The 14,673-nt window shown below is 40.2% G+C and overlaps 2 protein-coding genes across 2 annotated transcripts; both read right to left on the bottom strand.

Annotated features, from left to right (window-relative positions):
• Positions 1 to 799: 799 nt before the first annotated feature.
• ankk1 (ankyrin repeat and kinase domain containing 1) lies at positions 800 to 8,654 on the bottom strand. Its single transcript, XM_041235060.1, has 8 exons — positions 8,366 to 8,654; positions 7,068 to 7,350; positions 6,120 to 6,271; positions 5,437 to 5,486; positions 4,827 to 4,982; positions 4,262 to 4,383; positions 3,918 to 3,960; positions 800 to 3,608 (listed from the first exon to the last, which is right to left on the bottom strand). The coding sequence occupies exons 1-8, from the start codon at positions 8,551 to 8,553 to the stop codon at positions 2,305 to 2,307; spliced, it is 2,298 nt and encodes a 765-aa protein (XP_041090994.1). The 5' UTR covers positions 8,554 to 8,654; the 3' UTR covers positions 800 to 2,304.
• A 1,226-nt stretch (positions 8,655 to 9,880) lies between these two features.
• Positions 9,881 to 14,498, bottom strand: LOC121304076. Its single transcript, XM_041235044.1, has 5 exons — positions 13,495 to 14,498; positions 12,992 to 13,225; positions 10,809 to 10,965; positions 10,454 to 10,580; positions 9,881 to 10,106 (listed from the first exon to the last, which is right to left on the bottom strand). The coding sequence occupies exons 1-5, from the start codon at positions 14,475 to 14,477 to the stop codon at positions 9,955 to 9,957; spliced, it is 1,653 nt and encodes a 550-aa protein (XP_041090978.1). The 5' UTR covers positions 14,478 to 14,498; the 3' UTR covers positions 9,881 to 9,954.
• Between the last annotated feature and the right edge of the window lie 175 nt (positions 14,499 to 14,673).

The raw sequence follows: 14,673 nt of genomic DNA, 5'->3' as shown, positions 1-14,673 counted from the left end.
AGTCCCTGGTAATCTCTGCTGTGTGTGCAGACAATCCCTATGCAATGCAAACAAACATTCTTTGCATAGGAATGTTTGCGCAATCTATCCATTAATGTGAAGGTCTGAAAACTACCATATACATCAACTGCAACTATTTTTATGTGAAAGGAAGTCTTTAATAAAGTGTATATATATATATATATATATATATATATATATATATATATATATATATATATATATATATATATGCAAATATATGCACCTGAGCAGAGTGATTTATTCTTAATTAGACCTATAGTTCCACTTTGTTACACTATAATAATTATGCAGACATTTACCGCCATAATTAGAGCTTGTAAAATATTAATGGTAATGATATAATTATGATATAAAGAATGTGACTTCAGATAATGTTAGCGTACACCATCCTTAATCACTTCAGTTTGATAATCGAATCCTTTCGTAACCTGTCAAGGTGGGTGATATTTGAATTTCACATAACCATGGTCTTTAACGTGACGAGAATCTACCAAAAGGCATTCATGCAAGTATCAGGAAAATCAGAGGCAGGAATGAGAGTCACCCCACCTGCAGCTGCTGTGCTGGGCTGTGGAATCCAAACACAGTATAAGGGTACAGTGAAGCAACAGGGATTGATCAATCTGTTTCTTTTCTTGCCGGTGCCAGCCTCGTCGTGGTTCAATTCAACAGTTTATTGGCATGTTTTTCTGAAGGTAAAACACTCCTGTGAGGTGCCAGTCCAGTTTCTTTATATTACACAAAGCTGCACAGCTGTTTAAAATAACCTTTAAAAAAGACACAAAAGACCAGGTTACAGCTGAACAGAGGCAGACACAACAACTGTTGTGCGTATTTATTTATTTTATCCAAATGTGCCAAATATATACTTTTTAGCATTGTTAAACATACAAGCCTCCTAACCTGTTACCAGAACAGCAGCCACCAGTCAGGGGTAAGTGGCTCAGTTTTCTCTTGCCGTTAATATATTCCTGTGACATGGGTTCCCATTCTAGGCAGTTAATACAATGATCCTAGCGTCTTGTTTCCTTTCATAAGGTGGTTCTCATATAAATGCTTATCGCAGTCAAAGCACAGAAAAGTGTAATGAAGCACAGTGAAAGCATGGTAAAGCCCAGAGAGATATGGCAAAGCATGTAAAAAAATAAACTTAACAAACCAACGAAAATGCATAACAACCACGGGAAAAGCACAGAATAAATGCCCCATGCCTGTGCAAACTCACAGTGGCAGGTTCTAATGCATTGAATGATTTAGTTGTTTCATCACAGCAGCACAAATTAGAGGATTATTCTTTGACATACTCTTGGAATAAGTGCTTTAGAATTATTAAACTCTTTCATTTCTGAAGTTAAAAAAAAAAAAAAAAATCTTAAATAATGTATAACACTGTAATCTACAAATACATGCCTTTCGGTTTTATTATACAAAATCATTACAATTTATACAGCCTAGAAATTCAATAAACTACTCTTGTAAAAAATCACTTCAGCCCAGAAGCTGGCTTTTGCTTTCTGAACACTTGCAAGAGAATTCTTTCAGATAACAAACTAATCAGACAACAAATACCTTTAAAGCTGGTGACAAAGGACTGGTCTGTCTTTTCACATATTATTTGATCACAGGGAGATCTTTGCCAGATAGTTACAATGGGGACATTTCCATAAAATCCAATTACTCTGCTGTTGTTTTTGAAATAGGAAATGGCACTGAAGTCAGGCAGTCACTAGAGCCCTGCAGGGCAAGTGCGCTCTGTCCATAATAGCTATCCTTCCAGATTAACAAGCATGCAGGGCTTTATAGGATTAGTTTCTTAGCTTAGTCTGCAGTATATTACCCATTGTTGCTAAATAAAATCATCACTGTCTTGTATATATTGAATGTGACAACTTGTTGAACTGTCTCAGTTGGCTAGTTTACAGGTAGTGTTGTTGGATGAACGACTGTTACGGATTCTGCTGTCTCCCCATGAGATTGCAAAAGGCACCAGAAACTTTTGCCCTGTTTATTGAGACTGGAATGAGGGTGAGAGCATCATAACAGGAATCAAGCAGGTTCCACATTCCAGTAACGAGCCAATACAGGTATGAGTCACCTGCTTTGTGAAGGATCCTCATAGCATGTGTGACTTATTTTCTTCTGTTAGTGACCTGTACTGCTCCCCGTGATTTTTAAGAATCATCATTATATCCAGGCTGTGTCTGCTTGCCAGATTACCGCTGCCACTAAAACAGAGAGCTCGACAATATAGCCTTGATGGAAACAAAGCTAGTATGTGTGTTATTTAAATGTTAATTGAGAACTACCATCTTCTGTATCTTCCTCACCTTTGAGCAACTTTACAATGTTCTCCTTCTGGTTTCTCACTGCTAATTGAAGTGCAGTACAGCCGCTTAAATCCTGGGTTAGCTCAGCACTGTTCATTAATAAAGCCTTTGCTATTGGGGCATTCCCCTTCAGTGCTGCGATGTGCAAAGGAGTCCACCCGTACCTGTTTCTGGCATTGACGTTCGCACGATGGTCGATCAGCTTGAGGACACTGAGAAAGCTCTCTCTCTGGATAGCCAGATGGAGCGGCGTCCATCCGGATTCCTCTGCGATGTTGGGGTCAGCCCCTGCCTCAAGAAGCTCAGAAATGACCTCTTCTAGGCCGCTGCGAGTGGCCAAATGCAAAGGCGTCCACCCCATGTCTCCCCTGACATTGAGCTTCGCATGGTATTCCTTCAGCAGCCGAACCGTGACTGCATGGCCATTAAAAGCAGCAAGGTGCAAGGGTGTCCATCCATGCATGGTTGTCAGATTTGGATTCGCACTGTGCTTTAGCAGGTGCCTACATATTCCGTTGTATCCCTTTAAAGCAGCCATGTGTAGGACAGTGTAATGGTTGCTATCCATACTGTTTAGGTCTGCCCCACTTTTCACCAAAAGCCTCGCAACTCTAAAGTGTCCTTTTTCCGAGGCCAGATGCAGAGCCGTCTGACAGCCCTTCTGTTTTTTGTTCAGGTCGGCTCCTTGGCTTAGCAGCAGTTTGAGGATATTGATGTGGCCAAAAGCGGCTGCAATGTGAAGGGCTGTCCGGTTCTCGTTCTCCTGAAGGTCAATGGCGGCTTGGCGTGGGAGGAGGACCCGGACAACGTTTTCATGGCCGTTCTGAGTTGCCAAATGAAGAGGCGTCCAACCGTCACGCTCTTTGGCGTTCACGTCTGCATCGTTGTCTAAAAGGAGGCGCACAATCCTGTCATCACCATTCTGAGCGGCAAAATGGAGAGGGGTCCACTTGTCCTCATCACTCAAGTTCACATTTGCTTTATGCTCAATTAACAATGAGCACAAGTCTAGATATTTATATAGAGCAGCTATAATCAAAGGCGTGTACCCATTGACACTTTGGGAGTCTACCTTTGACCCAAAACTCAGAACTTCCTTTACAATCTCTGTGTCTCCCGTGGCAAGAGCATAGTGAAGCAAGGAGTAGTTGTCCTCAAAAACCATGGTCACGTGTTCTTCCTTCAGTACCTTCTTGAAAATAGAGAGGTCTCTTTTTGTCATTGTGCTAATGATGTCTTTTTCAGATCCTTCTTCATCTGCCACAGAATGAAAACAACCATTACATGACTTTTCATAAGTGTCATTTTACATCACATTTCACAGCTAATTTGGATGTGCCAACCAGCTCTATAGGTCCAACTATTGCTCATATGTACCTGTTTCCCATCTTTGCTCACCCTCACAAAAAAGTTACCAACATAGTACCATGGCATTAGATCATATTTCCAGTCTTATTTTTTGTGTGTGTTGTTTCATTGGCATGCCAAATAATGACTCTGCCACTAGCATATCATTAATATTATGCTTACAGCAATAATATGAAGCACAAATAAAACATTACTCACCACTTTCATTGCTTATTTCTGTGTTTGGTGCCATCTTAGGTACCTTTGAAAGAGATTTACGAAATGGATGAGACACAGCAGTATAGCAACCTAACAAAATTTGACAACATCAACACATTGTTATATGAGAATCATGATGAATTATAACTACAGCTAAACGTTCCCACTTCCAACGCCTCTCATGTTGGGCAAAATGAACATGTTATGCAGTTAAAAGCCGTGATATAACTTCTGCTATCCACAAAACAAGGTTGCAAGGTGAACTGAGGTTTGAACTTGAAGCTGTCACCCTGACCGACTCGAAATCTCCCAGGCAGAAAATCAGCAGCCCCAGCTCTACTCACTTTAATGCTGTTGGAGGTTTTGCAGTAGAGAAGCTGGTGTGATTTTGCCTTTTCTTTTGGTCTCTGACCCAGGTTTGGTGTTTTCAGCATCTCATGGAGGACCTCTGTTTCTTTGGTAATGTCTAGGTCAAGTAGAGATGTTTAATGAATGTTAATTTGTTTCATACATTTACCTTAAGAAATGATTCTTGCCCTTGAGAGTCCTGGAAAAGTATCTTGAAACAGTTTTTGAAAAAGAAAATGTAATTAGATTTGTCTTTGCCTTAAAATAAGATCCCAAGAGAACCATACTAAAGCTACTACCTGAAACTCCTGAACTGACCTGTTTTTATACCCAATCTAATTGGATTCAAGCTACACTGGAGAAATCGATTCCGGAATCCTCTATATTCAGCATGTAGCCCCTTTCCAGCTGGAATGGGCTTGGGGGGTTTAATCACATTCAAGTTAATAATACAATCATAAGCATTGATTTGCACCAAACCCGACTGAGTTCGTCATTTAAACTCTGCGCAGAAGAATCGACTCCTTGCACATTTCATCTTAACACATGTGTTTTTGTTACCTGCAAAACAAGGTCTCCGACTTGACTCCTGACACCAGCACCGTTGCATCAAGTTGATCATCTGCTCACACTCCTGTGGCCTGTCCTCTGGGACATCCTCCATACCGGGTCTTCTCCCAGCGGCCACTTTTACTATCACCGTCATCATATTGGCTCCTGAGTACATGAAAACTCATCATTTAAGAAGGTAAACCACCCTCTAAAAAATGATGCCACGTTAATTAAGAAAGGAACACAATTAAAACAACTCAAATCCTAAGGAAACAGTCACCAGGATTCAGGCTCGAACTGATAAACAGTGGGTCTGTTTCTTCTAGATGTTTGTTTCGAAGGGCTTTTAGAATTTCAACACTAGGATTTGACTCATTAGCTAATCTTATAGCTAGAGCTTTAGTTGCATAATGATATAACACCACAGGTTTTAAAGCTGTATTTTTACTTTTTTTTCCTTCAAATTTTAGTAGCTTGTATATGTTTTTTTTTTTTTTTAATATTCTTTGCTCAAGTACAATTAGATCACATTTTTATCCAAACTATACCGTTCAAAAATGTATTTTCTCCAACATGTCGTAAATGCATGTGTTTTGCAGTAACAATTTCTATTTAATACCTGAATATGGCCTTTTCTGAGTTAGGACTTCCCAGATCACAATGGCAAAGCTGTAAAAATAGAAACAGGACATTTACTCTGATTCTCCTAAAATTAAAATTCACTAGTGGTTCAAAGAATGAACTGTACGAATAATAATGTAACAGAGCTGGTACACAGCAGCCATGAAGCCATGCCCCAAATTGTCTGATCGAAGTTAAACAAGTTAAGCAGCTCTAACTTCCACTGTTATGGCATGACTTTTGAAAGTTTCTCTAATTAAAGAGAGTTACAGTTATGGAAATGCATGCTAATACAAGACGCTGCCCAAAAGAGGATGTACTCCAGTGAGCCTGCAGGGAATTGTTTGCATGCACAGAGCAGGTGCCAGCTCACCTCCAGCTACTGAGCGGCTGTTGTTGCTGCATGCTCTGCCAACATGGCACTTTTTTCATTTTCTTTTTTATTCCTAGCTAATTTATTTTGCAATGTTGTGTCTCTAACTTGATCACGTCTGTGATCTTCCTTTACTGGAAGACAAATGCGGAAATCGACTCTCAAGTAAAGCTCCGAGATGGCTTTGCATCTGCTGCAACTGATAATCTTTCCTCCAGGTGCCTGAAACATTCCAGCTGCCTCTTGTCTTAGACTGCCTACAGCCAGAGAGCAGGTGGTCTTGGCTTACCCTGATAAAAAGCACTTACCTGTACACATCATTTTTAGTTCCTGGAGGTTTGCTGTTCTGTAGAAACATCTCTGGGGGGATGTAGCTCAGCGTTCCTCTGATCGCAGAGAGCTCAATATACTCCATCCTGCTGGAACACTCCTTCCATTTGGACAAGCCAAAATCTGAAATCTGGGACAGAAAACAAGCCCTCAGATTTGGTCCACACATTTATGTACGTATGGCTGGCTAAGTACAAGTGATGACCCATTTGGAATCAACACAGAAAAACCAACACTGTCTAATTTCCTCTCCTTCTCTCTCTTCTATACCTTTGAGAGATTCCCCACATTTCCCACATTGCCACGCCGGCACTAATTATTCCCAGTATACCACTATACTACGGTGTAAACCTATTCCCAAGAGCCAGCCCTTTCCAACTGAGATATTAATACCACCGCATACTGTCTTAATCACTATGAAGTCACTAGCCGAAATGTCTGTCGACTCAAGTTTCTCAAAGGTTTTGTCCAGCCCCTGAATTTGTGTTTCTAAAAATCTTCATGATCAAATGAATATCAAATATTTGTGAGTTTATAATGACTTCAGCATTTTTATCACTCAAGTTCTGTTATATATGAAAATCCACAGCGCATTGATAACAAGATCCTTTCTTAAACGGCAAGCTGGTATAAAAGGAAAGATTCTAGAACATGTGTTTCCATGCATGTATTTCTAAGATTTTGTCTGTATTTTCAAAACGACACAGGTCTGTGCCTCTTTCCTTCTTATAGGGCTATGTCCTGACAATGTGACTGGGCACGGGTTTCTTTTCTGCCACTGGGCAGTGTTTACAAGATGCCTCAAGACAGTGTAAGAGTAGCTTGCAGTTACCCCCTGAAGTATGCTAGGGCTATCGACACAAACAAACTCTGCTGGTTAAATGAGGAACTGCACCCCATCGCTTCCAAGTGTCGGCTGCCCTTACCCTTACATGCAGGTTTTCATCTAGAAGGATGTTCCCGGGTTTCAGGTCGAGATGAAGCAAGGGTGGAGTAGCACTGTGCAGGAAATTCATGCCCAGGGCTACTTCGTGGAGGATCTCAAACTTCTTGGACCACATGAGATTGTGGGTAGGGAGTATCTGGTCCAAAGAGCCATTCTTCATGTACTCCATCACTATGGCCGGTGGATCGTTGCAGATCCCGTAAACAGGGACAATGTATCGGAATTTCATTTTCTCCATCTTGGAAGCTTCCTCTATCATGATTCTACAAAGGAATATGGAAGGCAGTTATGCAAGCAGTAGAGGCTGTTGTGTGTCCCCTTTAAAAAGTCATGTTCCCTCCTTTATGCTGACTGTACACAGCACAGAACCACCACCGATGTGAGGCATGTACCAGGCCCAGGGTTGATGATATGCTGATTACAGATGGCAGGATAGCAGCTACACAAGGTCAAGCCACAGCTGACCTAAGACCAGCGAGCTAACCAGACAACCATGGTGATAGCGCAGTGCAAGGACAGAGGGGAAAACGTCTGTCAGATCATCCCCACCTGAGAAAGTCACTACACTAGGGGGGAGAGCACTGAACAGGATTCTCATGTCAAACAGGCACACTGTGTGAAGAATGGATACACTTAGAAATGTGTTCAACTGTACTGTAAAATATAACGCGCTGTCTATTAAAAGCATTCCTTTACAGGGTGTTCTTTAACCAGAAAGCAGTTCGTGTTTGTTTACATTCCTTAAGGAACATCACATTCCCCCCATCACCATGGAGCCCAGTAAGCCTCAATATTAAACCTCTGTAATGTCTTAGAAAGCAAGAAAATACATTATTATTTTAAACAAAGAACTCTTAATATCTTGCCTGATTAAATTAGTTTTAGTTAGTATTCTTTTATTTCAACACCTTTCAGCTTGGTTAGAAGAAGCTAAATTTTATGCTTTCTACTTTCAAGGTCCAAATACTTTTAATGATCGAACTGTTTTTTAAACAAAAACAGAAAGGGCCACATTTTGACCTCTGGGGGGCCCCAAGCCTCAGGCTGTCTGGTGTAAAGAACTGTTAGTCCCATTAAGTAAATTAATCTATGAACATTTTCATATGGATAATAGTATTTATTTATTAGAACTAAAAAATCCTGTAAATTTACCAAGACAAGGATACGATTAACCTGCAAGATAAAATAAAATAAATTCTAACTCTTACAAATGGCAATCTATAATTTACAAGCTGCCCCAGGCAAATCTGAAGACAGCTACAAGAAAGCACCTGCTACCTGTACAGGCCGGTGTCGTAAGACCCTGACGAACAGCATTTCACTGCAAACGCTTCCCTCCATAACTTGTGCTTGACTTTGTAAACTTGGCCGAACCCGCCACTTGCAATCCTGACCCAGTCTGTATGGAAGTCTTCTTTAGTAAAAATCTTCAGGGTTTTCAATTGCTTCTCCTCAGTCGAAGCCATGGACGCTGGATTTCACAAGCACCGGTTCTCTGCATATGCCAGGAGCTCCCAAGCTCTTAATCAGTATAAAAGTATACTTCCTTGTAAGAGAATGGGGAAGTCTTTAGAGGTGGAGAGTTTTTGTAACTCGAACCTCTTGCATGTTTTCAAAGCAGCAGGTTCTTTTGTAACAGACGGCTGTGATTCAGGTTATAACCGGTTAGGTTACCTTGTATTACTTACTCTGAGCTTCCCTGCATTGCTTAATATGCATGTTCTTCAAGTTCCCTTCAGGTGATATTGTTGCTGAAATAGGCTTTGTTTGTCATACTTCAATCCATTAGCAAAAGCATTGTTTATCTTTTGAAGTGGCTATGTAATTAATATATGTTATTGACCTGTTTTGTGTGTGTGTGTGTGTGTGTGTGTGTGTGTGTGTGTGTGTGTGTGTGTGTGTGTGTGGGGGGGGGGGGGGGGGGGGGGGGGGGTATTATTAAGCACTTAAATTTGCTTTTATATATATAAGAGAGAGAGAGAGAGAGAGAGAGAGAGAGAGAGAGAGAGAGAGAGAGAGAAGAGAGAGAGAGATAAAAACTGAAATTACATGTTAGCTTTTTCATGTGTTTTTTTTTTGCACCCAGTAAAACCTGCCGTCATGAGTCTACCATAGTAAAAGCGTAGCAAAGTGTAATAAAGCACAATGAAAACCCTGTAAAACACAGGCAAGCATTGGAAAGAATAGGGAGGTATGGTAAAGCACATTAATAAACATGGCACACTGCGGTAAATGCATAGAGCAGTATAACCATGGGAAAAGCCTGGGAAAACTGCAAACAATACCATGCAAAAATGCAGTGGTAAACTTTTATTGGGGTACTAGTTTACAAGTGTCAGCAGAGTGCAAAGCCAGTATGGTGGTGATGCTACATCATTGTGGTAATTAAGCACTTCAATTCCCTTTAGGTTACTTTTTTCCTGCATCGTTTTAAAAAGCTGTGCTAGTCAAAGACATACTGTAGCATCATGTGACGATGGCTTATACTTCTGCAATGCCAATTGAAATAATGGGCACTCTTGTATAAAGTATAAGGAATCAAACTAGGAAAAGGGCGTATTTATGTAGATTCATACGATTATGTCCTTCATGCTTTTTTTTAATAACACGTTGCTTATGTTAAAATAAAAGAAGTCATTGCTCCTTTGCCACACATTGTTTTGCACTAGCAATGTGCCCTGAATCCAGGAGCCTTTGAATTCAAGATCAGTGTCAATGCCAGTATCTACTCAGCCTAGGTCATTGTCAAGAAGTTCTATACATTAAGACAGTCATTTATCAGGGTAAGCTGAGGGACCATGTTTAATCAAATTGGTACAATGTAAACTGTCACCAGTAGAAGAACCAAGAAGGTCAATGTAAACACTTCATGCATATTCAATGAAACCCAGTTGAAACATAGAGACAGTTCTAGCTCTCCTTCTGTGAGCTAACCACATGAACAGGAAGGTGCACGTCAAAAGAGAGCCCCCAAGCACACACCCCAGCAGTATAATGATCCTCTTCATTGCTGCTGAGCCTATGAGAAAGAAACAAAAATGGGCAGGTAGGTATGATAAGAAGTACAGAGTCAACGTGTGAGACAATCTGCTTTCCTTTCAGTAGGGCTATAAAGTAAGTCTGCTGTTGTTCAAAGCTGAAACCAAAATATTTCAGAAAAATCTTGCCTGCAAATAAATCCGTACTATTTAGAAGAATTTACTTGCAGAAAGCACCCAAAAAGGCCACATGTCATTAAGACCACTTTTATTATTAACAGCTTTTACTTAAAATGTTAGACATGCATGCTGCTTTTGGCAAAAAAAAAAATAGTCCTAAGTTGTAAAATGAGAAAAAGGGTAAAATAGCATTTGAAAAGTCCAATACCACATTGTTCTTGAGAGGGCTCGGCACTTCTCTTCAGCATGGGACCAAAGGAAATCAGGTTGCCAGAACGAAGCAAGTTTTGTAGAGCTCCCTGTTCTGTATACCGCTTCCTCTGTTTAAAACATTGCTGCAACATAATAAGAAAAAAAAAGCATGCAATTATTTTGAATGATCAATATGAACATTCACAACAGATGCTCTTGATAAAATCACTCACTATTGAGATGTGATCAAAGCTGCTTGTACCTAATATTGTGTGACCCACAGAGTGTAAAGGACCCTACACACTGCTTTCCGCACAGTTTTCAAATCCTTAGACACTCTTGCTAAGGTGAATAGTTTGGGATTTACTTACAGTTTCACATTCAGAGTGGTTTTTTAAGCAGATGCCCAGTTCACAATGTAAGTATGCCGTTGAGTAATTGATCATCTGAAAGAGCTGGATGGTGAAGCTGGCTCTTTTAGACTGTCCGCTTCGGAGTAATCGAACATCCTTGGAGTCTAAAGGCAACCTGTAAAAACAAAACAAATCCAAGCACAGTTTTTAATGATGTGCTCTTCCCCTCTCGTTATCATTTAAGATATATCCCTCTCTCTCCCTGTATAATATGCTGTTTATCAGCAGCGCAATTAAACAGTATGGTTTCCCAATAATGTATTAACTTCAGTCACATTTTTAACTAGCCCTCTTATCATTGTTTAGTTTTCACACAGGCAAACGCCATTCAGTCAAGTAATTAGGTTCAGAATGTTTGTGGGAGAATTAGACAAAGGCAAAACTAAAAGTAGCAGCCAAATGTTACAGCGTACAGCATGTAAATATACCCAGCTTCCTTCAAAGTTCAAGGATAATCAAGCATTTAAAGGTCAATACAGTTACAGCAACTGAATTCACTATTTTGAGAGAATAATGAACTAAAATAATCTCTTCGATACACCCCTGGGGTAGTTAACCGGCATTCAACAGCACAAGGCATGAAAAAGACTCCCTAACTACAGTAAATTAACATGTTTTAATAAACTGTATCTCAGAAAGGGAGAAGTGATGTCATAGGCTAATTCTCAACTGAGACCCAAGTGAACATTAGTCCACATTAAACACAATGGAACCTCTGTCAGCAGAGCTGCGAGGAAAGACAGCGGAACCTCTGTCAGCAGAGCTGCGAGGAGAAGACAGTGGAACCTCTGTCAGCAGAGCTGCGAGGAGACGTTTTCCTGGTGTCTGGAGGAACTATGCCCGATCCTTGCCGGAGATGCTATCCTTCATCCTTCATAAGCACAACCTTTTTAAAGTAAATATACCCATGCCTTTCTCTTAAACACCCCAAACAATGGTGTCTGTATTGAATGAACCAGGAACCAGGAGACTTTGGTTATTCAACTTTCAAGAAATTATTCACGCTCAGCATTTATTAGACCATTTCAACTATCTAAATTTCAAGGCAGAAGGTATTTTTAGTTTGCCATCCATCCTTATAATTCTGTTTCTCAGTGATAAGAACCTGGGCTAAAAGCTTGGTAAGTTTCATTAATGCAGTAGCTTACAAGGGGTTGTAAATCTATAATTTGCAACCCCATGGAGGTGTCCCAACCTTGTGCAGCTTTGTGTAGTATGAAAGCCAAAGTAAATGAAAACCCAATGTCCTTGCCGTTTAGTTGACTTTTCAAAACTGAACAAGTATTAAACAGTGGAATCAAACTAAAACACAACAGTGTAAAGACAGCATAACAAAGCAATGCTATTAATAATACCAATGATAGACTGTCAAAACCCCATTCAAATTAAACAGACAGACCCAACACACAGTGCATTAGATGTCATTAAAGTGATCGCAGTTAACAAAATCACTCCAGAAACTCTCCCCTCCATGCGTATCCGTTCATTATAGGTCTTAAATGTGTAGTTCACAACGCATGTATTGTCATTTTAGAACAGGACTTAGGGTACTACTCTTGTTTAAAGAAGTCTCTGCTTGCAAGCCTTGCTTTTAGATAGTCTTGCACTTTCATTGTCATTTCACCTGGCAGGGCTTCCTAACAGCACAACCAATCAGGAGTCTGTATAGTGAAAAAGTAGAGACCAGAACTCGTGTGGCATCTAGCCAACACTAAGAAAGTATTCAAGAATATCTAGACTGCAAAAAAGACAAATTGCAAAGAGCTCCTTCAATGTTGTTAGGGTCCTAACCTGGCTGTTTACTGCTGGAGCATTTTATTTAGCAAAACAATGACAAAGCATACAGCATTCCCATTGCAAATATCAGTATTTATAGCACAGGATGCCTGCATTCAAATGCTGTGCAACTTTGAATGCATCTTACACCTGGGAAGATGAGGACCATTGTAGAGTACAATAAACTCGGGGGAGCCTGTGTTTAACAAAACAAAGCACACAGCAGTCTAGTGACTCAACGAGCTTCTGTATGCCTGTACTTTAACAACGTGATGTTATTTGCTATTTGACTTTATCCCTCCTGAACTACCAGGTTTTCCTATTTCCTGTGCAGGCTTGCTTTCTTTGTTTATTCTGTTTTTCACCTTGCAAATGTACAGCAGGTGCTATTGATTTCGTCTGGTTCAGCAGTAGGCGAGAGACAGCATGACCTTATCTCCAGATGAATTTGACTGTTATTAGTTTTCAGATTAATATCAACATTAAGATTTCCTTGAGGGGGGATGATGTCGCCTGGGGTTAGCTCTCTCCCCAGATTGAGGTTCATCTCAGCCGAGTAGTTTCCAGAGCCACATATATCATCGGAAACAACAGCAAAGCTGCAGAACAAACAAAACAGCCACGGTTAAGAATGTGTGCTACAGTGCAGTACGCATGTAGTCTCGACCTGCATTTTCAACAGAGTTCACCGATCAATATCATCGCACAAAAGTCACTTGCAGTGCAAATGGTAAGACTATACTGGTATTTATTTCCCTTCACAGATAAAACTGCATAGAAACACACAACCTCATTTTACTATTAATAACTATTACATCTTATTTACAAATAAATAAATACCAATGCATGAATAAATAATGTTATTTACCCGCTCAGATAAACAGCAGAAGGCATCATCAACATTTGTTGAACATCGTTTCCTTCCACTGTGGACGCTGGTAAATACAACCTTGACTTCAGTGACTGTTGCATGGGAGGAACTTCACTGGCAGTATGGAGGGCAAAGGGTCTAGATATTTCCCTTGGCTCCAACCCTGTCTCTGCTAGTGCTTCTACAGTTTGTTCCTCTCTATGATCCATATTATCTGAAGAAGCAGAGCTTTCTTTTTCTAATATCCCTGATGTCTGAATGTCAGGCTTGCGTGTGGAAAAGGGTTCCTTGGAAACGGAGACTGGGTTTTTATAAGATACTTGATTAGATAAAGCACTGGACTCTAGCTTATTAAAATCCTCCAATGCGGAATGTGATGGAGGATGTGAAAAAGCGCCTTTTTCTAGTGAAACATTATCTGTTACATTTATCGGATCTGCTAAAACGGGCAAGGTCAAAGCATTTTCCTTCAAAGTTGATTGTTTCTGCGAATAAGTTACCAACTGGGGTTTTCCAGGGACAGGCAAAGCCATGTTAATCATTAAATCTCCAGATATTTCTTGAGGTAGTCTTGTTACAGTAAGCAGTGTCTCTTTGTCTGTAGCATTAACTTTTAACAGTTCTTTCTTTGGTGTTTGGGCAACATTAACAGTAGGCAGATCAATCTTGATTGTAACTAGAGGACTAGGCATTGTGGAGCTTAATTCACTTAACATACTTGTGAATTCATGATTTCTTTCAAAACCAGCAGTTGGCATTTTATTCCCAGTTGTATCTTGCAGACCTAAAACCTTTGCAATTCCGGAAGGATTAATAGGTGTTGATATTTCAGAAAGAGGCAGAAGAAACTCTGTTTCAGACTGCATGTCTCTGTGTGGAAATTGGGAAGAGCCATCAGATTGTTTAGTGTTGACACTGGGACCCTGCGTTGAAACAGTATGGACAAGCCCAGCATTCAGAACTTGGGGAATAGAAACCATCTCTTGTATTGTATTCTGTGACACGACAATCTGACCTGTTGCCACATCTCTGATTTCTTTTCGGTCATCATGACTGATGTTTCTTTTAGGTGAACTAGGACCAGCGTCACCTGATGTAAAAACATTGTTTAATATTACAGCCTGCATTCCTGTGATTATTGATTGCTCTTTGGTTGTTGCATGCAGAGTCATTATA

Source organism: Polyodon spathula, chromosome 36 (assembly GCF_017654505.1).
Source record: "Polyodon spathula isolate WHYD16114869_AA chromosome 36, ASM1765450v1, whole genome shotgun sequence".
NCBI lineage: Eukaryota > Metazoa > Chordata > Actinopteri > Acipenseriformes > Polyodontidae > Polyodon > Polyodon spathula.
The sequence above is the reverse complement of the archived record's forward strand: the minus strand, read 5'-3'. Positions and strand labels throughout refer to the sequence as shown.